Here is a 23,909-nt window from a genome sequence, read left to right as displayed (position 1 = left end):
CTCTAACCCTTTTCTCCTTCTCCTTCTTCTCCCTCCTCCTTCTCCTCCCTCCTCCTCCTCCTCCCTCCTCCTCCTCCTCCTTCTTCTTCCTCTCTCTCTCTCTCTCTCTCTCTGTCTTCCTCACGAGGCTCCAGTCTGGGAGGCCCTTTGCCAATTCCAACTGGAACATCCAACACCGGACACGAATCCAGCTGACTGGGAAGATCTTCCCTCCCCTGGCTTTCTCATGGTACCCGGGAAAGTCAGATCTGCCATCCTGGTCCTCAGAGGACCAGTGGGACTAAGCTGGGGGAAATCTTGGGAACTCCCAGTCTCTTCTCAGGTTAACTTTCCTCTTTATAAACAGGATTCTGGGTCTCTGTCTTTCTTCTGGAGACACCTAGAACAAAAAAAGACACCCTCGGCCTCCTCTTACCAGCCCACACAGGTGCCCAACAATCCCACATCCCTACGCCCTCCCGGCTCGGCTGTCTCCTTCACAGCCTCACCAAACTTGGCTTACAGGGGAGCCTAAAGCCAAAGCGTTTAGTTTTTTATGGTAACACGGCCTGGCCCCAATTCAAACTAGATAATGACAGCCAATGGCCTGAAAACAGCACCTTTGACTTTCAAATTCTTAGGGACCTTGACAACTTTATAACCAGGAGCAGCAAATGACAAGAGGTTCCCTATATTCAGGCTTTCTTCGGCCCTATGTCACATTTGTGCCCCTCATGAAATCCTTCTTAAAGAAAACCCTCCCCAGGTCTTCCCTTCCTCTGAAATCCCTTCCTCCAAAACCCCTTCTGACCCTGCAGGTGAACCCCCTCTGTACTCTCGACCCTCTGCATATGCTCCTCACCAGACCAAACCCTCCACCCTGTTGGCCCCTCCTACCCCCAAGCCTTTAGCCCCAAACACCGCCCATCCTCCTTCTCCACCAGTCACCCATTCAGAAACTACCCCAGCCAGTCAAGCCACCTCTGCCATTCTCTCTCTCCAGGAAGTAGCTGGGGTTGAAGGCACTGCTTGCATTCATGGTCCTTTCTCCATGTCTGATTTTCTCCACGTCTGACTTGTCACAGATCCAACAGCACCTGGAATCTTTCTCTGAAAATCCCTCTCATTATCACAGGGAATTCCTGCACATAGCCCAATCCTTTAATCTAACTTGGCATGACATTGATATAATTCTAACCTCCACCCTCACTCCTGATGAAAAGGAGCGTATGGCATTCAGCTGAGGCCGACGCAGATAAACTCCATAATCAAACCCTAATATAAAACACAGTGGCTAACGATGCAGGCCCCGTAGAGATCCAGATTGGACTTACCAACAGGGAGACACTGGCTTCAGGCAGAGACCACATGATCACCTGTCCCCTCGCAGGCATGGACAAAAATGCCCATAAGGCAGTTAATTATGAAAAACTCACAGAAATTACACAAGAGCCCCAGGAAAATCCTGCCCTTTTCTTACCACACCTCACTGAAGCGATGCTAAAATATACCAATTTGGACCCAGAATCTAGAGAAGGTCAAACTTTTCTCCCCCTCCAATTTATTTCCCAATCCGCCAAGATATCTAGAAAAAATTATAAAAATTAGAGGAGGGTCCCCAGATATCTCAGTGGGACCTCTTAAATGCAGCCTTCCATGTCTTTAACAACACAAACGAGTAACAAAGAATTCAAAAAGACAAACATCTCTGTATAAATACCAGATGCTCACCTCTGCTGTCCAAAAGTTAGCTCCACAAAAAGCCTCCTGATAGCCCGAAAGAAAACTCCCCCACCTCTCCGGGAGTCTGTTTCCGACGTGGCAATGCTGGACACTGGGCAAAGGCTTGTCCTAAACCCCTGCCCCCACCAAACTGTGCCCAATCTGTGGTCTCTGGGGACACTGGAAAATGGACGGCTCCCAACGGGGACACCTTCCCCGTTCAGGTGGGGCTCATAATGAAGCCCCCCGACCATCACAGGAGGAAATCTCATCACTGCCAGCGCTGACCACGGACGACTGAGGGTGCCCGGATCCTGTGCCCCACGTCCAGTGAGCCCACGGAACCCAGGGCAACTGGGACGGTATCTGGTAGGTCAGAAGCAAGATGGAGTCAGTTCAGATCGTTTTCACTGTCTCAGTTATAATTGTGCAATGGCAGTTTCATAACTTTAAATGACTATCACAGTTTTCATAAATGATCTAGGCAAGTGATTAAAATAATTACATAAATGTAATGGGACAAATATTTGTAAACAAACTTGTCATAATTTGGATTCTAAAGTTATATTAAACTACAGCTATTTCATTATTTAGGTTTTTCCAATAAAAATATACCATAGGAAAGCATTCTTTCTAAAAATTGTATCCTTTTTAAAGGTTAATTTGTGTCTAATTCAAAGGTTATTTAAAGGTTTTATATAAAACAAGGTAAAAGAAACCAGGAAATAAGGGAGATATAAAGAAAGTTATAAAACTAAAAAGTTGTAAAGACTATTGGTAAAAAAAAATCTTCAAAAATGTAAACAGTTGGTCTAAATTATGCAGGTCAAATATTAGGTTTGTTAAATGCTTTTAGACCATAAACTGGTTCTTTGACTTAAAAATTGTTCAATTTATTTTGGAGCATTAAATTCTAGATAAGGCCTGGGGACATAAGAAATTAGCCATGCCCCCTAGCTATGCAAAAAGGTATTAAAGAAAAGAGAATTTATATAAGAAAGGATCTTGTATGGTAAATTTTTGTCCTAAAGTAAAATAACTGGTTGTTTGAAGACAGGGATGTTTAGGACAAGTCAGAACGTCGAGGCATGTGGTAGCTTGTCTGCGTAGTCGTAAAAGAATTTATACAAGGGAATTTATGCAAGAAATGATGTAGAATTTAAAGGTGATTAGGCCTCCTAAATGCTTTATAAAATGCCACGACGACTCTTAGCTGTACAACTTGCCCGCTTTGTATCTAGGTAAGGCCTGGGACACATAGAGTTTGACACTGGAATGAGTCAGACCTTGTGTGCACTTCTGTCTAAGTCCCAGGCTTCACACCTAGTACATCATTTAAAACCCCAAACTTACCAACGTTTTCACCAAAAGTGAAGGTTGCTAAGAGTTAACAGTGTTACATGTATTTAAGACTACTGAAGAAACAGCATGCACGGCGTGTAAGGAAAGCAAAATATACTTTTGGTAAAAAGATTATAAGGAGGCATGGGAATGTGAATTTTTGCCTAGATTAAAAGGTTAAAGGGTTGTTTTAAGTTGGATAAAATAAAAATGAAGGTTTAAGCAAGTCGTGAATGGTTGATTGTAAAGGAAATTCTATTTGTAAACATACTGGCTAAAGTTAAAGGGGTATCCTCCAGTTTTTCTGCAAATTAAGCATTAAAATAAAAGCACAATGGGTTTCTCTTAGAGCACTAGCCTGCTCTTTAACAAAAATTGTAAAGAGTTACAAAAGGTCTATAAAAATCTTACCTTACAATCAAACATTAAAATTGGGTAAATATGTCTATAAAGTTTTGTTAAGAATTGGGTTTAACATTAATAGTACACTAATGTAAAGGTGAAATTCGGCTTATTTGGTATAAAAATTATACAGGAAGCATTGTCAAATATGCAAAGGTGTTTGGCTTTTTTTGGGCTATATTTGTATAAATGTTATTGGTATGTGTTCCAAAGTTATGGGAGACTTCTATAATTCTGATATATTTTAGTGTACATTATCAGTAATAATTATCATTGTTATGTTAAAATTATTGTCTGCCACAAGGTAGCAGATTTCCTTGTCAATTGTGTCTTTAACTATGGCTACCCTAAAACATTTTGTCATCCATAGCAATTGTTGTCTTTTGGTCCTGCTTAGAAGGTGGTTTGATGATCAGCTATGGAGCTCTAACAGGTGCTCTTGAATGCAGGTTTCTGACAACTTTGAAGATTGTGACATCAGAATAGAGGAAAAACGTTCGGGACTCTTGAAGAGCTAAAATATTCATTAATATCAAGCAGGACAGGAATTAACTACATGAACTGAACCAACAGGAGACTGGAGTGATCATTTTGACATTTTGCCTCAGATGTTGCTAATCCTTTGTTTTGCTTTTCAGAGTCAAGGAAACGTCTTTCGAGCTATTGACAGCTTTTAACAATTTAGTAGACTCCCAGGAGCAAAATTTGGAGCTTATCTGTTCCTCTCTACCTGATTTCCTCCAGAATTTGGAAACTATTTGTGACAATTCTTAAATTATGGCAATATAGTTATTTGCATAAGTGCAATAAGAATCTGTTTTCTTTTGTAACAGGACACAATGGGAGAAACTGGTTATTTTACCTAGACTTTGACTGGAATGGTGTGCTTCCCTTTAAGGAATCAAACTTGACTTATGAAGCCAAGAAAGCCCTTGGAAACTGGCCTCCTATTCTGGGCACACAGTCGCTGCACAGGGGTTCTGATCTGGGGTAGGAATGTCACTTTCTGACAGGCCAGGAACCTCAACAGGAGAGGAATTCACCCAACTCATAGGTATTTAATGGTAAAATTCCATGGCTGGGCTCAGCTTTAAAAAGTCTTATCTCAGATTCCTTCTATAAAACAAAGCTCTATCAAAGACAATTTAAAAGGCCTTTGTGAAAAATAATTATTCTTGCTGCACTGTCTACAAATAATTAAGCCAAGTATAATAAAGAAAACCAGTCCTACCATGTGTCTTTTAATAAAAATGGAAAACGGGAGAGAGAAAATTGTTTCAAAAACTATAGCACACCTGTTGTTAAATTCCAGTCTTGTCTGATGTTTTTCAATTGTTATTATTTTCTACAATTTAGATTAAATTCTAATTTTTCTGGCTATGAGTCTCCAAAATAATGTTTTCAATTTTTCCTTTTTCCCCACTTTTCTAACTGGAAATCACTGAAACCTAAGCTGTGCTTTCTTAAAGCCCCGTAAGCTGAAGACAAGATGTACCAGCATAAAGCCCTGTAAGCTGAAGAATAGATGCATCAGCAGACGCTCCCTCTACGCCCCCAAAACAGACAGTGCTTCTGGGAACAAATCCACCTCTTCCACTCCTAGATGTATCAGCAGACGCTGCCTCTACGCCCCCAAAAGTCCAGCGCTGTGTTCAGTGCCCTCTAAGGACAACTCTCTCTCAGCAGGAAGTAGCCAGAAAGAACACATCACCCCTCGTCCTTTTCAACTATGGCGTCTGGATTGACAGAGCAGGAACATTGCCATCTTGGACAAACACCACCATTTTAAGTTCCCCTTTGATTAAAAACCCCCAAAATCCTGCCAAAAAAAATCAACCTAATGTCTAATATCAGCGTGACCATAAACCACAAATGACACCTTTGACCAGAAACATGCCGACCCCAAGATAAACTCCCTTCTGACCTGAAACCTTCCAACCCTGCCATAAAACTCCCTCCACCCAAAAACACTCTGAACCTGCAACAAGCTCCCCTCCGTAAACCCTTAAATACCTTTAGTCTGTAAGAGAGAACATTCCAGACCTAAATCGGCCCGAAGCCCCTCTCGGGTTTATTCTCCAAAATAAACCTGTTTTTGACTACTGAGCTGCTTTTCGTGTTTCTTCTTTCTTCAACTCTTACAGCCAGTGGCCAGGAGTGAGCACTTGTGGGTGTTTCTCTACGGGTCAGTTTCTCTATGGGTCAGTGGAGGCCCTGCCCAGGCTAGAAAAAGATCAACAAAAACCTAATGTCGGGTTAGTGAGGCAGCTGAGTGAAATCGGGACTCAGCCCCAAAGAGAAGACGCCACAGTACCACAGGTGATCACCGTCAATCATTACAGCAGGTGAAATCGGGACTCACCCACGAGAAGACGCCACAGTACCACAGGTGATCATCGTCGTATCATTACAGCAGGTGAAATCGGGACTCAGCCCCAAAGAGAAGACGCCACAGTACCACAGGTGATCACCGTCAATCATTACAGCAGGTGAAATCGGGACTCACCCGGGAGAAGATGCCATGGCACCACAGGTGATCATCATCACATCATTACGGCAGGTGATACCATTGCTTGTCGCAGACCCAGCTACACACACAGGTTCAGACTCTCATCTTGCTGGGAGATGACATATTGAAGCTAAAGATCCCCTTTCCATCCCTCACATCTCCACCCCTGCCCAAAATCACGCGATTCCTGTTCAGCCGGCTTTTTATACTGTGCCGTTCTGCCAGACGGGAACACGCCTGTCCTGCACTGATCCCGCCAGAGGGCAGCTTGTTCCGAGCCTTCCTCTACAGGAATGCATCCCATCCATGTCTCCTGACAAGCTCAGGGCTAGCCTTGTGCTGTCCAGCCCTCAGGCCCTCCACCCTGGCACAGGCAGCTGTGGGCTCCTCTCTGTGACCCTGGCCAGCCCGGACCGTTCCACAGTCGTCCAGGAAACCCCGAGACCACGCAGCCCTGCCCCGCACCACCCGGATTGGTTATTGTTAGCAATGGCTTCAGGTGGTGAATGACAGGGTCAGCCAAGGAGGAGGCACTCAGCGGGGAGGCAGAGCCACAGCACCCACCCGGGAAGGCCCTGTCTGAGGCCGCCCAGGCTGCACAGGGCAAAGGCAGTGGCAGGAAGAGCCGCCCTCGCTCCCCCTATGACCTGGGGAGATGGCTCATCCCCCTCCTTAGGACAAGGGACCTGATGCGGGGACCCCAGGGATTCCCTTCCCAAGACCATCCTCCTTTCAGCAAAGTCTGGTGGACCCGGGCGGGAGCTGTTCTAGGTGCTGAAGCACGTGCATCCAGCATACCACAGTCCCTGCCTTCTGGGCTGAGTCTAGAGTCAGCACAGCGCTGGGGGAGCTGCCCCCAGAGACACAGCCGGGGCCACCGCGCCTCCCCTCGGCCCCACAGCAGTCTGGGGTGCACAGTCAGCGGGTAGGGCTGGCAGCCTCCGCCACTGTCCAGCCCTGCACTGGGAACGGGCAGGCACTCCACCAGGCTTGACAGGCACCGTTGGCCCCGCCCAGGTCACATAGCTGGCAAGAGGCTGGGTCTGGGTTCAAATCCAGGTGTGCTGGGTGTAAAGAGAGGCAGAGAGATAGAGAGGGAGACAGAGACAGAGAGATAGAGAGGGAGACAGAGAGATAGAGAGGGAGACAGAGAGTTAGAGGGAGACAGAGATCCCCAAAGTGCACCACATCTTCTAACAGATGCCGAGGCTCTGGTGACATGTAACTCCCTGCAGACTGGCCACAGAAACAGATCTGGCTGTGGCTTTCCATTAGAAATTCCAGGGCCCTGTCCAAACATATGCAGCTATTTGGACCCAGCCAGAAAATGAATTGGATTTTCCAAACAAGCAGATGTGGATGCAGCTTCTGTGGCAGCAAAAATAGAAATTCCAGGTGTTGGTTTCAGACAGAGCACTTGACAAGCAGACAGCCCAAGCACCTGTGGCCCTAGGCAAATCCCTACCTCTGTAACCAGTGCATCCGTAGGTGTTGGCTCCTGGGACCTGCAGGTGGGCGTCAGGGATGCTCAGCATGGGGTGTGGCTCTGCTACAGAACAAGGAGGAGCTTTTCCTGCTCACCAGGGCGTCAGCACCACCGGCTCATGCATCAGGATGCGAGACAACCAAGGGAAAACCAAGATGGGAACAGGTCGCCTGTGCCCACTGTGTCGGGAAGCTCCAGGTCAGCGACCCCTCTGAGTGTCACACTTGGCCCCACGTGTCCGGGAGGCTGCACCCCAGCTCCTGCTAATCAGGCGTGCCCAGGGAGGCAAGGCTGCTCAGACAGCAGAAAAAAACAGGCACCCTGAGGCGAGGGCCTGCTAGGGCCCCACTGTGGCCATGGGATGGAGCCAGCAGCTCTGAGGCGGGGTCGCATGTGCAGCTCACAGCTCGGCCAGCAGCAGGGTGGGAATCTGGCTCCAGCCTGTCTGGGCTCGACGTGGCTGTCAGGAGGACGACAGGAAGCAGGTGCCACCCGCAGAAGAGAGGCGCGTTTAAGAAACCAGAGCCGCCAAGTTGGCCCCTGAGTGGCAGGTGCACGATCCCACAGGCCTCCAAGTTCGGGGGCCTAAAACCAGGGACCTGGTTGATTTTCCTGTAACTAGACCTAGTTCCTGTGGCAGATGCCCAGGCAGCCAGAAAAGAAGGCAGGGCTGGCGGCCCCCAAGTCTCTCCACTCGCTCACCCTTGCGCCAGTGCCCACCCTTCTCCCAAAATTAACACAAGTCTGGAGGGTTCAGGTGGCAGCTTCTTTGAGCAGAGAGTGGAGGACGGGACAGGGTCCTCTTTGAACTTCATCCTATCCCCTGCAGGTGTGGCCTGAGGCGTTTGCATGGAGGAGGTGTGGACTGGTGTCCTGGGCAGGTCCCGCCACGGTCCAGGAGGGGCGGCCCCGAAGACTCAGCCTCAGCTCACAGGCCGCACGTGGCTGCACACAGAAACCTCCTGATGCCACAGGCCACGTGCACCTGGGAAAGTCTGACTCAAGCCACCTGTGGGGCCGCAGGGGTCCCATGGTCCCTGGGTGGGGACGCAGGGCCACTGGCCTCAGAGAAACACCCCCCAGTGCCTGACAGGCACGGAGAGCTGGGGCCTCATCAGGGCCACACGAGCTTCAGGGAAAGAGGCCTCGGTGGTGAGGCTGTGGGCCCGGCAGGACCAACCCCGAGCTGGGTGCCCAGCAAGTGTGGCCGCCTGTGCCCGTGCTCTGCCTGTGCTCCACTCCCTTAGTTACTCCCCCGCCGTGGGTGAGGTCGTGGGATCCAGGGTTGGATGGCAAGTGGATGGGGCCCACTCGACGCCTGTCCTCCAGAACACCCGGCCCTTGTGGGACCTACTCAGGGCCGTGGGGCCTTGGCACGGGCTCTTGCCCTGGGCGCTCACAGTGTCCTCACCGGTGACCTGCAGAGCCGCCCAACACTGCCATCCAGGGATCCCAGAAACCACTTCCACAGGAGAAGGTGCAGGGCCCGACGCCCCAGGAAGGCTGATGGGGCTCCCACGACAGCGAGGCCCTGAGCAGAAGCTAAGTGGGGCAGAAGGAAGGTGGCCGAGACCTCAGCCTCCAGCACTTAGACGAATGGAGAAAACGGGCTCCGTCCAGACCAAAGACTTCTGTGTGTGGTGTGTGTAGTATGTGTGGTGTGTGTGGTGTTATAGTATGTGTGGTGTGTGTGGTGTGTGGTTTGTGTAGTGTATGTGGTGTGCATTGTGTAGTGTGTGTGTCGTGTGTGGTGTGTGTAGTGTATTGTGTGGAGTGTATGTTGTGTATTGTGTGTTGTGTGCTGTGTGCAGTGTATGTGGTATGCATTGTGTGGCATGTGTGTCATGTGTGTTGTGTGTAGTGTGTGTGGTGTATGTGGTGTGTGTGGTGTGTGGTGTGTGTGTGCGATGTGTGTCGTGTGTGGTGTGTGTTGTGTATTGTGTGGAGTGTGTGGTGTGTGTGGTGTGCATTGTGTGGTGTGTGTCGTGTGTTGTGTGTAGTGTGTGTGGTGTGAGTAGTGTATTGTGTGGAGTGTGTGTTGCATATTGTGTCTTGTGTGTGGTGCGTGTTGTGTGTGGTGTATGTGGTGTGTGTTGTGTGTTGTGTGTGTCGTGTGTGTTGTATGTGGTGTGTGTAGTGTATTGTGTGGAGCGTGTATTGTGTATTGTGTGTTGTGTGTGGTGTGTGTAGTGTGTGTGGTGTGGTGTGTGTAGTGTATGTGGTGTGTATTGTGTGGTGTGTGTGGTGTGTATTGTGTGGTGTGTGTGTCATATGTGTGGTGTATGTGGTGTGTTGTGTGTTGTGTATAGTGTGTGTGGTGTGTGGTATATGTGGTGTGTATTGTGTGGTGTGTGTCATTTGTGTGTTGTGTGGTGTGTGTGTCATGTGTGTTGTGTGTAGTCTGTGTTGTGTGTGTGTGGTGTGTGGCATGCATGTGTTTTGTACTGTGTGGAGTGTGTCATGTGTGTGTCTGTGCGTGTGCACGTATGTGGGGCACAGGAGAATCACCAGTTAACACTGTTTTATGCCCTTCCCTTTCCCATCCCTGTGGGACCTGTGGGACTGTGCCAGGTTACAGAGCTCTTCCTGAAATAAATGATTCATATGTCTGTTTGGGTGAGGAGCAAACAGTAACTCATTCAGCAGTGGAAAAATATCTAAAGCTGATGTGATTTGGGGCATTCTTCAGATGTCACCGGAGACTAACATGATAATGGGTAGGGATAATGGTGAAGCCATTCCTAATGATCAGATTCCATCCCTTAAGTGAACAGAGTGAAATCTTTGTAAATGAAATGATGCCATGTCTGGCATTTGCTTCTAAACAACATGGGAAGAGAAGAAGCAGGTGGGGGGTGAACAGGACAAGTGATGGAGTTGGGTGGGGGGCACGGAGGGTTCATTATGTGATTTTCTCCACCCTTGTATGTGCTTAAAGTTTTCTATGGTAAAAATGTAAAATAAAAATAAATCGAGAAAAAAGTGTTCATGTGTATCTGGATGCACTGGAAATACACTCATTCTCTCTCTAGCTGACATTGACAGCCTGCCTTGCTGCCTTTTGAAATATCTTGAATGTTCTGACATCTATGCACTTAAAACCAGTGTATAACAATGGCCACTATTTTCTCAAAACCTGTCATGAACAAGACATTCTCATGTGCATTGGCTCAAATGTTCCCAGCCACCATGCAAATGAAGAAACTGAGGCTGAAATTCTTCAGTTAGTTTCCTAGGATCACACAGCACTCACGGACAGCCAGGTTCCACCTACCACAAGTATTAAATTAATGTGAGATTGTGAAATAGGGGTTCACCATACAACATCAGCCCAGAAGAATGCCTCTCCTGAAAAGGCAGAAATGAGCTTGCACAGGCATCACAGATAACCCCTCAGAGGCTCTGGTCTGGGGCATCCAGGTGCCCTCCTCACCCAGGTGAGGGAACCCTGTGGACTGGTGAACACCACACGGCTCTGGCAGTGGCCGTCACTCTTGGGTCTTTATCCTGTCATTCCAGTACCCATGTGATTTTACCGAAGCCATAGAAATGGTCTCCCTGCATCCAGATTGGAAGGGAAGAAGCAAAAGTGTTTCTATTTGACATGCTCTAGTAGATAAAAAATTCTGAGAAATCCATTTTTTAAAGAACTACTAGAACAAAGAAATGAGTTCCACAGGGTTGCAGATATTATATCAACATACAAAGTCAATTGTATTTCTAAACACTTGCAATGGACAACCCAGAAGTTAAATTAAGAAAACAATTCCACTCAAAATAGCCTCAAAAAGAATAAAGTACCTAAGAATAAATTTAATTTGGTAAGTACTTCATTTGATAAACACTGAAGAATAAGTAAATTTGATACAAAACTTATACTCTAAAAACTACAAAACATTGTTTTTAAAAACTAAAGAAGGTCTAAATAACTGGGAAAGCATTCCATGTTCATGGATTGGGATACTTAACATTAAGATGCTAACACTCCCCACACTGAGCTACAGATTCAACACATCCCTACCAGAATCCCAGCTGGCTTCCTTGTAGAAACTGACCAGTTGATTCTAAAATTCATATGGAATTGCAAGGGATTCAGAATTGCCAAAGCAATCCTGAAAAAGAACAAAGCTGGAAGACTCATAAGCCATTATTTCAAACTTACTCTAAAGCTACAGTAATCAAGACTGTGGTACCAGCACAAGCAAAGACATATAGATTAAAAGAATAGAATTAAAAGTCCACAAATAAATCATATATCTATGGCCGATTAATTTTCAACAAGGGTGCCAAGACCATTCAATGAGAAAAGAACAGTCTTTTCAGCAAATGGTGCTTGGACAACTGGATGTCCACAAATGCATGAACATGGGTCCCTACCTCACACCATGAAGAAAGTTAACTCAATGTGGATCACAGAACCAGATGGAAGACTTAAAACTATAATAACCCCTACCTCATACCATACACAAAAGTTAACTCAAAGTGGATCACAGACCCAGATGGAAGAATTAAAACTATAAAACTCTTCTAGAAAAATCTAGGGGTAAATCTTCATGTCCTTAGATTTGCAAAACATTCTTAGATATGACACCAAAAGCATGAACAACAAAAGAAAAAATAAATTAGAGTTCATCAAAATTTAAAACTTTTGTGCCTCAAAGGACACCATTAAGAAAGTGAAAAGGCAATGTACAGAATGTGAGGAAATATTTGCAAATCACATATCTGAGAAGGGACTTGTACCTAGAATACATAAATGACTCTGATGACTCAACAGGAAAAGGCAGCCCAATGTAAAAATGAGCAAAGGAAACGAACAGACATTTCTCCAAGAACATATGCAAATGGCCAATAGGCACATGAAGAGATGCTCGACATCACTAATCGTCAGGGAAATGCAATCAAAACCACGATGAGATACCACTTAACACACATTAGATGGCTAGAATCAAACAGTCAGATAGTGACAAGTGCTGGTGAGGGAGTGGAGAAACTGGAACCTTCATGCCTGTCTGTGGGAATGTAATATGGGGCAGCCACTTTGGAAAACAGTCTGGCAGTTCCTCAAATGATTAAACAGCATTACTGTATGACCCAGCAATTCCACTCCTAGGTACATGCCCAAAAGAAATGAAAATGCATTTTCACACAGAAACCTATGTACAAATGTTCACAGCAGCATTATTCACAACAGCCAAAGGGTGTAAACAGCTATAATGTCCATCAACTGGTGTATGGATAAGTGTGGCCCATCCATACAATGGATCATTATTATTATTATCATTGTTATTATTATAATTATTTGAGACAGAGTCTTGCTCTGTCACCCAGGCTGGAGTGCAATGGCTCAATCTCGGCTCACTGCAACCTCTGCCTCCCAGGTTCCAGTGATTCTCCTGTCTCAGCCTCCTGAGTAGCTGGGATTATAGGCATGTGCCACCACGCCTGGCTAATTTTGTATTTTTAGTAGAGACGGGATTTCACCATGTTGGTCAGGCTGGTCTTGAACTCCTGAACTCGTGATCCGCCCACCTTGGCCTCCCAAAGTGCTAGGATTACAGGCATGAGCAACCATGTCCGGCCCATATAGTGGATTATTATTCAGCCATAGAAAGCAAGGAAATTCGGAGGAAGCTTAAAGACAATGTGCAGTGCCAGACACCAGACACAGAGACCGCACATAACACATTACTCCCTCCGCACGCAAGCCCAGACACCAGACACAGAGACTGCACATAACACATTACTCCCTCCGCACGCAAGCCCAGACACCAGACACAGAGACCGCACATAACACGTTGCTCCCTCCACACGAAAGCCCAGACACCAGACACAGAGACCGCACATAACACGTTACTCCCTCCACACACAAGCCCAGAGTAGGAATCTACAGGGACAGGAAGTTGATTCCTGGTTGCTTAGGCTGGGTAGGAGGGTGCTAAGAGAAGGGTGTGGGTTTCTTGCTGAGGTGATTCATGTTTTAACACTGGCTGTGCTGATGGTTCACATATCTGTGAATACACTAAAAACCATTGAATTGTGTGCTTTAAATGGGTGAGTTATATGGAATGTGGACTATATCCCATTAAAGCCATTATTTTAAAAGGAAAGAAGAACAGACCCACACTGTCCACCCATCCTGTGCATCGCCAAAGCCCAGCTTCACACCCAGCTTCTGCCTCTTTGGGGAAATCTCGTGGAAAAACCTTCAGCAGGCCTTCCATCCTCATCCTCAGGCCCACCCAACTCCCTGCAGGCACCAAGCAGCCCCAGACTCTGAAGAGATGCTGTCTAGAGACCATCATGGGGCATGCTGGCTCCCAAAGGTGGCCTGTTTCCAACACCATTCTGCAGACTGGTGTGTGTGAGGCCTTTGCCCACCCTGGTCAGCTGTGATGCCCACCCTCAGGAGCCAACAACAGGGGGTGGGTGGGAGAGGAAATGCCGGGCCTATCTCTCCACCTCTTTGCAACTGCTAGCCAAGAACGGCAGTTCACCCTGCAGTGCACACTGTGTCTAATATGCAGAGCAGAACGCTCTGCTCTACCAGAATCCCAGTGCCTTTGCAGCCACCCCCCAACCCTCCAGGGACCTCTCACCCTCACACGATCAGGCTCCATCTGCCCAAGGGTCAGTTTCCTGGTCAGCAGTGGGAGCTTGCTGGGTCCCATGCAGGGTGATATGGTTTGGCTGTGTCCTCACCCAAATCTCATCTTGAATCCTTATGTTGTGGGAGGGACCTGGTGGGAGGCAATTGAATCATGGGGGCAGGTCTTTCCCGTGCTGTTCTCATGATAGTAAGTCTCACAAGATCTGATGGTTATTACAAGGGGGAGTTTCGCTGCACAGGCTCTGTCTTTGCCTGCTGCCATCCACGTAAGACAGGACTTGCTCCTCGTTACCTTCCGCCGTGATGGTGAGGCTTCCCCAGCCGCGTGGAACTGTGAGTCCAGTTACCTCTTTCTTTTGTAAACTACCCAGTCTTGGGCATGTCTTTATCAGCAGCGTGAAAACAGACTAACACACAGGGTTCCGAGGGCACACACCGCGGCCCAGCCATTTCACCCTCCCTCTCGGCCTGGGAACTGGGAACAGGCAGGGGTTGGGGGCCCGACACAGGTCATTTGCACACTGGATGATACAGTAACATGAGAGCCGGTGCGGGGAAGGGCGAGAACTCCAGCCTGCTCTGAGGCAACAACTGGGAGATGAGGCAGAAATGGCCCAACCACCTCCCCTCTAAACCCTGCTCTTAAAATTCAATCCTGGCTGCCACCGTGAACTGACAAAATTAGCCAGTATTTGTTTTTAAAGTTACAGTCCCGAAAACAGTGCATCAACAAAACAGACTTCCAGCTGAACCTGATCGCTGTTGCCGCGCATACAGCCACGAACATCATGGACAGGCAGTGTCTAGATTTCACTCTGCATTGCTGCTGTGTGAACCGGGGGCTCCCTCCTGGTTTTATGTCTTTGCCTCTCCTCTTAGTCTGGGCAAGATAAACATTAACCAAACTCAGACGAAAAACAAGACTCTAGAGCCATTGGTTCAAAAGGAAGAGAGGCTTATGCACATGTTTCTGCCTGAACTTTACACACTAGGACTTAATTTAATTTGCCACCCCCACCCCCACCCCCATCCCAAACCTCATGCATTCTCTGAGCTTCCCAGGCCTCACCGTTGGTGGTTGCACACCAGCAACCCAGGGCCATGCTCACTTAGACTAAGGTGTGAATGGTACTCGCTGAACCCTGTATCCAGGACTGTGCAGGCCACAGCCCGGGAACCTCAGAGCTGGTCCCATAGACACCAATGTGCTGGGGAGGCGGGGCTGCCTCTTCTCAGAGCCCCAGCGCAGCTGTACCGTCCCCTGACGAGGGGCTCATGCTCCCCACCACCCCACGTTTGAAAGAAGCAACGTACTTTCTTACCATTTGCCTTCTATTCTCCACCAAGTTGATGCCAATAATTCCTAAGAAAGATCCGAAGCCGAGCTAAAACCAAAGGAAGAACCAGAGAGAAACACTCATTAACGTGCCTGGAAGCTTAACACTGACATTTAAAGCAAATAATCCCTCCCTCAAAGGCATTTTATCCAGGGACGAAGGCCAGACATCCCCACCTCAAGAACCTCAACCACTGAGCAGCAGGTGCGTCTGCTGGCGTTGGGCGGGCGTCTCTGCAATGTCACCCGTCCTGTCTTCTCTGCTCAGAGGTTTTTAATGATGCGTCTGTTTGGCTTGTGACTCTGGGGTAAGAGAAGTTTCCGTTCCTCCCCCACAGACAACATCTTTTCGGGGACCCGGGGCCACCAAGCACCACCATCTGCCCCGTCTTCTCTGGGCCTGAGATGCCCCTGAGCATGGTTCCTGGGTACGGTATTAGGGAACTACAGCCGTGTTTCAAAAGAAGGGTTGCCAGGCACCAGGGCCACCTGTGACACCTGCTCAAGATGGCCTAACTATGGCTGCTGCTTCGGGAGAGTGAGCAGGGCAGGCTGTTAGCGGGGAGGTGCCAGGTGTGGGGAAAGGGTGCCTGGGCCAGGCACAGAGGGGGCCCCCGGGCTGCAGCACAGGCCACCAGGGGTCCGGCGGAGTCCCCTTGCTCCACAGGAAGCCCCAGCTCTGGGCAGAAAATGATGCCGGGATGTCAGGAAATAGACGTGGGACTGTGCTGTCTTAGAACAGAGGCCAGTGGCCGGGCGTCTGCACCCTCCACCCAGGGCCCGTCCTGGCAGGTGACACCCACCTGGCAGAGGAATTTTTAAAGTCAGTGTGAAGAATATGCATTTCAGCAACACCCACCGAAAATCTGGCTCAGAGCAGCCAGCAAAAGTGCCTCCCGCAGACAACATGGAGCTGCCGACAATCGTGCTGAGGCCTAAGAGAGAGGTGCGCCGGGCCGGTCACACTTCCCCGTGAGTGTCGGTTGGAAGGGGTGGCCCGCCCGGCACAGCCTTGGAGTTCCTGGGGCCGTGGTGTCAAGTTTAATGCACTGGAAACCGGACTTCTTTATGTAAAAAGTTTTGCCTTTTCTGTAATTGTGTCTGTGCGTCTGTGGTGATAGACACGTACACATGTGGCTTTCACCAGTGGTTTGAGAATTCTGCAGGGATAACAGGAATATTTCTTCACGTGCTGAGCTTCAAAATACTGCAGTTCAACTCCACAGTTCAAAAATATCAAAATTTCACTTCGATATACATGTATTAAAATACATCTGTTTCACTATGTTTTATTTTTTGGGGATTTGAAAAAAAAAACCTTTCTTGAAAATGTTGAGGTGTTTTCATGTTCTGGCCGCTTCTTCTGAGATCAGCTTTTTAAGCTTCTACATTGGCATAAAGTCTTCACAGAAGTGACTCAGCCACGTTTCCTGCTGCTTTTATTTGTCGTCTCCCTAGTTTGGTTTCAGAACTGTCTGTGCTAAAGGTCATTTCAATCCGGTCAGCACAGCATTAATTCATCGCCCAGAAAGTAGATTCTTTACAGAGCATAGCTCCAGCGTTAGCCATTGATGGTTTTGATTATGTTATTTTGAGGGAGCTCTTAAATAAGCTTGAGAACAAACCAAAAAAACCAACCACTCAAGGTTGATCTTGATATTTTGCAAATCACTTGGGGGTTCCTCCTCGCAGCTGCTTGCCCTCTGGGCTCCCCTTTCTGCCCAGGAAGCAGAAAAGCCCCTCACATGAGGCCAGGGTCCCCACACCATTGGCCTCTTGCAATTTTACTGGTAAAGCTTTTTCTGCACAGATACTATTTGTGTATGTTTATTCATAAACTATACACAGGTAGATAGCGTAGATGTCTAAGGCACACCTTAAGATATAAACAAAGGAAAATTGAAAGGTGAAATAAACAATATTTGTAAAATATTTCTAAATACTGAGTGCCAAAAATCTTTCATCTTTGCTGATTGTCATTAATATTATTACCAATCTGGGTAGTACTTTAGGTGAGAGTAATGAGATTGAAGAAGCCACATTTTAAAATCTTGCTTTAGCACTTTATGACATAGCAGCTGGGCTCTGGGGCATGTGAAGGGCATGGCAGCTGATCCAAGCCATTCCGACAGAGGCTCACTGTGCAGAATGCAGGCACTTAGGAGAATTTTTTTACTAACGACAGAGGATGTAATTTCATAGTTCAGAAAACCTTGATACTTTTGAATCTGGGTGACCAATTCTTGCCAATTAGGTTACCACCAATTTACCTCACCGCCTTACTGTCCAAAATCTAGCCTGACGGGTGGATGAGGTCAGCACCACCACCTTCTGGCCATTCCCACGCGATCACATCACTAATACGATCTTTGACCCACGGCTTCTTGGCAGCAATCGTTTAAAGTTACTTTCCCCTTCCATGGGCTATGGTGGTCGACCTGGTCCCTCAGGGTAAAATCCTTCCAGGACGCTGAGGGAGGCTCTGTCCGGCCTTTTTGGACATCCTGGGCTCCTGGACCCTCCTCCACCCTGGACATTTCCTGTCGCCAGGCTCTGGCCCCCCTCCTGCCCTCTGGTCACCCTGTGACCACGTCGGGCCAACCCAGACAATGGAGGGCACCTGGCCCTATTTTAAGGTCAACTTGGAGCTCAACCCGAATTCCCCTCTGCCTTGGACCTGCCACTGTCCCAGGTCCTGGGGATTGGGATGTACATGTCTGTGGGGGCCGTAACCCTGCCAACCACAAGCACCAATCGAAGCCTCCCCACCTTCAGCCCCAGCCCTGTGAGCTGGCGTGGACACCACCCTGAGAGAGCCACGCACCACCCTGCCCTCCCCGGCCCAGGCTGCCCGCTCGGCGCACTCACAATGATCCCTGGGTAGTAGCCCCCCACGGTCACATTCTCCGTCCTGGTGGTGGCAGCCAGCCCGACGGTCACTATGAGGACAGACACCAGCAGCAGAGACCCCACAAACCAGAGCGACGTCCTCTTCCTCCTCGAAAGCCCTTCTGTGGGTAGGAAGGTGAGGACCTGTCAGTGAGGGCTCAGGCTCGGGAGGGCGTCAGCCTGGCAGGCTGTGGGCCATGCTCCGTTACCCAGGGGTCCTGGGATGCACTATCCCCGCCTGCCTCCAGGCCCACCTCAGGGGACCACCCCCAACCTCCATTAGATAACAGAATAAAATCTCTAGACCATAAGCCACTATACTGGATAGCCTGGTATTTGCGGCCAAACCTAATTCTAACTGTCACAGAACTCAAGAAAGCAAACTAGAAAGGACTGCTTCCCATTGGCTGCCTCTTCCTCTATCTGACTTTCTCCCCTTGGTGTCCCCAGGAGGACGGAAGCATCTTTTGTTTACTGTTTCATCATCACCATTCGTTCGCAGACACACCCTCTCTACCCACCTATCACAGCCACACCCAGAGGGGTACGGGGCTGCCACCAGGGGAGGGGCAGGGATAAAGGAATGCACACAGTAGCCGTCCAGCTGTGCCATCTGTTTTGCTTTATTTTTTGAAAATGGAATCATCTTGATCCCTGTGTGACTCCAAAAAAAATAGGGGATTTAAAAAACCATGGTAAGGTTTTCCTACTCCAAGAGTGAAAATCAACATTTGTGTGTGTGCACATGTGTAAGCGCGTGTGTGCAGGGAAAGCAGACCGCACACCGGAGAGCCGCCGGCAGCGAGGACGGCCTTGCAGACATTGTCCACACCCTAGAAGGTCCGCATCTGAAGATTTACGCTTCTGCAATCCCGTCAGCAGAGCTCAATGGCAAGGCAAGACTATCGCGCCCAAGGAAGGGATTGTTACGTCCTCAGAAATGAGTTTCACAAAACTATAAATCAATGTGCAGATGCAGAATTGCTCTGCTGATCTGAGAGAATCATTTTTATCCAGCTGACCCAGCAAGGGCGTGGCCTTGGTCACGGCCTTCCTTCAAGGCCCTCTTGGACTCAGCACAGCCACCAGCACAGCCACCCTTCCTGCCTCTTGACCCTTGGAAAGATACACTTGTCCCAAGAATCTCATCCTAAATCGCTTTTTACCTTCCACTTTGGAGGGGACCAGATCACTCCATTCGCTAACGTAATAAACCATCGGCTCCCACCAGCCAGCCAGGCTGCCCCTGTCTCAGACCCACTGCACCGAGGCGGCCAGTGGCACTGTCCTTGGTGTTACACTCCAGGCCGCAGGCAGTGGTTTCAGCCTCTCCCTGGTTGCCCCATCTCCTGCCTCCTTAGAGGCAGGCTTGTTCCAGCATCCACAGGGCCTTTGCACCTGCTGTCTCCCAGTTAGACACTCCCAGCACTCCCTGAAGGCCTCTCTTAAATGTTGCTGCATAGACACACTGAGTATGGTAGCCCCACTCACCCCTGTGCTCTCCATAGTCACCCCTTCACCCCTGCCCCTGCAGAGCGTCCTCACGTGTGAGAGGCAGAGGGGACGCCAGACAGAGGCAAATGCTGCAGGCATTGGAAAAGGCCAAGTTCAGTGGAGAAAACTTAAGCAGGGCTGGGGACAGGGTGCTCGGGATGTGTCACCCACAGGCAGGGGCAGAGGGCAGAGCCTTCCCTGGGGGCCCTGGCGATGGCACAGTGCACCCCTCAGCCCAGCACCACCGGTGTGGAGTGAGGCCCTCCTTCTGAAAGCCACCCTCCTGAGACACCAGAGGCTGCAGCCCGGTGCGGGCCAGGGAGCAATCCCCACACCCAGCCTCAGGAGCACGCCGTGGGGTGCGGGGTCCCTGCAGCCAGGGCCACACCTGTGCCCTCCGGGTCCCCAAGGTAGCTTCTGCAGGGGTCACGCTGAATAAGCCTAGAGGGGTGACAAGCAGGTGGGTGCAGGGGCGGGCACAGCACCAGGAGCCCCAAGGCCATGCTGGTCGCCCAGGACCTGGCGCCTACACATCCGTCACCCAGTATCTGTTAAAGTCATGCTCCCCCAGCCCCACCCCGTGCCCCCGTGTCCCACGCCCCCGTCCCATCCCAGGCCACGCCTGCCTTCCTGTGTGCGTGGAGCACATTCTTTCTTGTCCTTGGATGGGGAGCACACTCCCCTCAAGTGAGTGAGGCCCAGGCACCCGACACCTGCCCTGCATGAGGGGAAGGCACTGCACCTGCCAGCTGGAATGCACGGCCCGAGGCCTCCTCCAGCTCCGCCTCTCAGTCCCTTACTTCTCAGCCTCAGGCTTCCTTCCTCCTCCCCACGTCTAACTCGCACAGTTCTTCCCCATGTCTCTCGCGGTATTTCTGAACTAAAAGCCAGCCCTCGTTGGGCTGGAAAAGGTTAGGAAGATGATAATGACATTCTTACAAGGAGAAGGAAGACAGTGGGTCTATGCTGGAAAGTGATTTTTATGCTGCTCACAAGAGCAAAGTGATTTTTTATAGAACACTCATAAAGTACTGAAAAATGCAAAAGGGAAAATAAAATTCACGTAACCCAAATTAACAAGTAGGTATAAAATCTTATGGTCTTTTTTCAATGCACTATGTACTTTTTAAAACATTTTTTCTTAAATTAGGACCACAATGCTTTATAGTAATTTTTTCACTGAAATTTTGCAATTTGTTAAAAACCCGAAAGGTTATATGTTCATGGTCATTTGCCCGAGAGACAGGAGTGACGGCGACAGATCCGGGGTCTCTGTCGGGAAGTCGAGGTGGGAAACGGCAAAGCCACGCTGGGAGCAAGTGGCCGAGAGGAAGGCAGGCACCTCCCGCGGGTGAAACTCCGTTCTGGCTGATTCATTTTAGAGAGGTAGGTAAACTTTTTAAAAATGGACACAAAATTTAAAAATATATGCAATTCCACATTTTGGAAGTTAATGAAACTGCTATTGTGGAATTATACAAAATAATCATATTAATGATAATAATACCATCTAGGGATTGGGCAGCGTGTCGATTTTCAGAGCAGCCTAACTTCCTTATCTCATTTGATCATCACCAGAGGCTCCAGGTCGCCCTCACCAGCCTCCATGTAACACCTGCCAATGCAGACAAACGCCAGGTGCCTTCAACTCACACAATTCCCGCTTTGGCCTTTCCTGCTTCTCCTCAGGCTCCCATTCCAATCTTTTGACTGTTTAAATGTATTTTAAGAGCAATACAATTTCTAAAACTAAATTTTAGGGGACTAAGTATTTGAGAAAATTATCAGACAAATGCTCTCCTTCTCAAAGGATTTTGTTGTGTGATTTTTCTTAATTAAATGCACTGCATACATATAATATTATGCTCAAAATAATTAACCAGACGACTCAGCATCTGCTTCGACCCACAGGTAGAACCTTCCGTGGGGCTCCTGTCCCATCCTCCTGCGGGCGTCCGTCTGTCAGGACCCCCGTGACTGGATTCTGGTTCTTAAAGCTGGAAGCTCTGTTCGGTTCCTTGGCATGAAGAGTGGGGGCCCAGCAAGACCCACTGGGCTAACTGCCTTTGTCAAGTCAATCAGTAACATGCTGACTTGTTAATTACTATGCAGAGAGTTAGACACATCTCCTCTGAAACCCCGTAAATCCTCCTACAAACCATTTTCAACCTAATTTTGCTATGTTTACTTCTCTTTCCTGAGTCTAACTTCCCCCTCCATCTGCTACAAAATAAAAAGCAGACGGTATGAGCCACCCTTTTATCAGCATTTCTATCACAGATTTCTAGATTAATACAAGTCTAGAAAGACAGCAGAACTTACATGGGGCACTGGGAGCAATGGTTGCGAATCATCCCATTCAATTACACAATGGTGATATTTTGACTCCAGATATAATAGAGATAACAAAAAGAAAGACTCCCAGCCTTAAATACATTTTATAAATACATGACACAGCATAAAAATGAGCCAAAAAATAAACTCAAGGAAAGAAGGTGGGATATCTTTATAATTAGCATAAGAAATAAGCATTTTAAGGTCAGATTTTCAAGAGAAAGGGGCTTTCACTTAGAAGAAAGATAACTAAAATCACCTGAATAATTTCCTTGGTTTTTCCTGTCCTGGAAATACTGTTAGTATGTGCAGTGTGAAAATTAAAGTGCTCCTAAGTGCCCCAACTATTAATTAAAATATCTACCAATAGGTTTCTATTGCAGAGGCAGCTTACAGGGACTGGACCCAAACCATTCTGGGTCTGTCCAGACCCACTGTGTGGTCTTGGGTGGCCATTTAATCTCCCTGACCCTGGGAGAAGAGAACCCTGTGTGAGCCAAGAGCTCTGTCTCTCTTGTTGGTCGCCGCTTCCCGGGACTCAGATGAGGACATAGACACATCTCTTGGTATGGAATGAATGAAGGCACTTCAGTCTCCTGACCTGACACAGACACATCTCCTGGTATGGAATGAATGAAGGCATTTCAGTCTCCTGACCTGTAGGATGGAAATCATGAGAACCACCTGCTTACCCGCCTCTTGAGATTGTGATAAGCATCCAGTGAGACATGATACGTGGGCTCTCATATAGGTTTTTGTAAATGTAACGCATATGCTAATCATCGGGGTAGTGTTAACTTTAAGATGGCATAGCAGTTATTTTTATTTATTTTTTTTTTTAAGACAGAGTCTTGCTCTGTCGCCCAGGCTGGAATGCAGTGGCACGATCTCGGCTCACTGCAAGCTCTGCCTCCCGGGTTCACGCCATTCTCCTGCCTCAGCCTCCTGAGTGGCTGGGACTACAGGCACCTATCACCACGCCCAGCTAATTTTTTTTTTTTTTGTATTTTTTTAGTAGAGACGGGGTTTCACCGTGTTAGCCAGGATGGTCTCGATCTCCTGACCTCGTGATCCGCCCACCTCAGCCTCCCAAAGTGCTGGGATTACAGGCTTGAGCCACCGCGCCCGGCCCCCATAGCAGTTATTCTTAACCAGCATTTCTCCCACTGGAGCTGCAAGGAGGAGTTCTGAGATGTGAAGCTGAATGGGCCAACAGCTACCTCTCTGCTATCATGAGCGCTGATTTTTCTAATTCTAGTCTTCCCCAGGTGCAGCCCATGTAGGATATCTCAGAATATCACCCTGTCACTCCCCACCAGCCCCCAGTTCTCCCACCCGACCTGCTCTCCCCTTCCTGGCTCCTACCCCCAGCCTTAGCTGGAGGAGCTGAACCACAGGAGCCTGTGCCCACGCCTGGTCCGACCTGGAAGACATGCAAGCCTGGAGGTCAGGCTCTCCCTGCCCCTCAGACCCACTTCTTCTACTCCACAGAGTCAGGAAGGGGAATGTCACAAAGCATGGGAGGTGGCACCGCTTGGAAGGGTTCCAAGATCCGGCCTTCCTGCCAGCAGGGCCTGGAACACCCAAAAAGAAGAGTGAGTTCCATTTAATCATGTGGGCACACCAGTCATGGTGTCCAAGTAATAATCCCAGGCAAAACTGTAATAACTCAGCTGTCAATTCCTCTTTTGTCCTGATTTTACACATGCCCAGGGTAGTGAACAAAGAAGGGCAAAGCAGAAAAACCCATAGTCCTACCGCCAGACACCCCAAAGCAGAAAGACCATAACCCACCCCCAGACACCCC

At 48.5% G+C, this 23,909-nt stretch overlaps 1 protein-coding gene across 1 annotated transcript in view; it reads right to left on the bottom strand.

Moving 5' to 3' along the window:
* TMEM255B (transmembrane protein 255B) overlaps positions 1-23,909 on the bottom strand; it is a 50,602-nt gene that overhangs the window by 25,925 nt on the left and 768 nt on the right. The window contains exons 2-3 of the mRNA XM_032151274.2: positions 18,254-18,396; positions 15,372-15,434 (exon numbers count right to left, since the gene is read on the bottom strand). Of these exons, the coding sequence (XP_032007165.1) occupies positions 15,372-15,434; positions 18,254-18,396 (206 nt within the window). The remainder of the gene's footprint in view (positions 1-15,371; positions 15,435-18,253; positions 18,397-23,909) is intronic.

This window comes from Hylobates moloch, unplaced genomic scaffold, assembly GCF_009828535.3.
Source record: "Hylobates moloch isolate HMO894 unplaced genomic scaffold, HMol_V3 SCAFFOLD_4, whole genome shotgun sequence".
Lineage (NCBI taxonomy): Eukaryota > Metazoa > Chordata > Mammalia > Primates > Hylobatidae > Hylobates > Hylobates moloch.
Note: the sequence above shows the minus strand (reverse complement) of the source record. Positions and strands in the feature narration are given on the sequence as shown.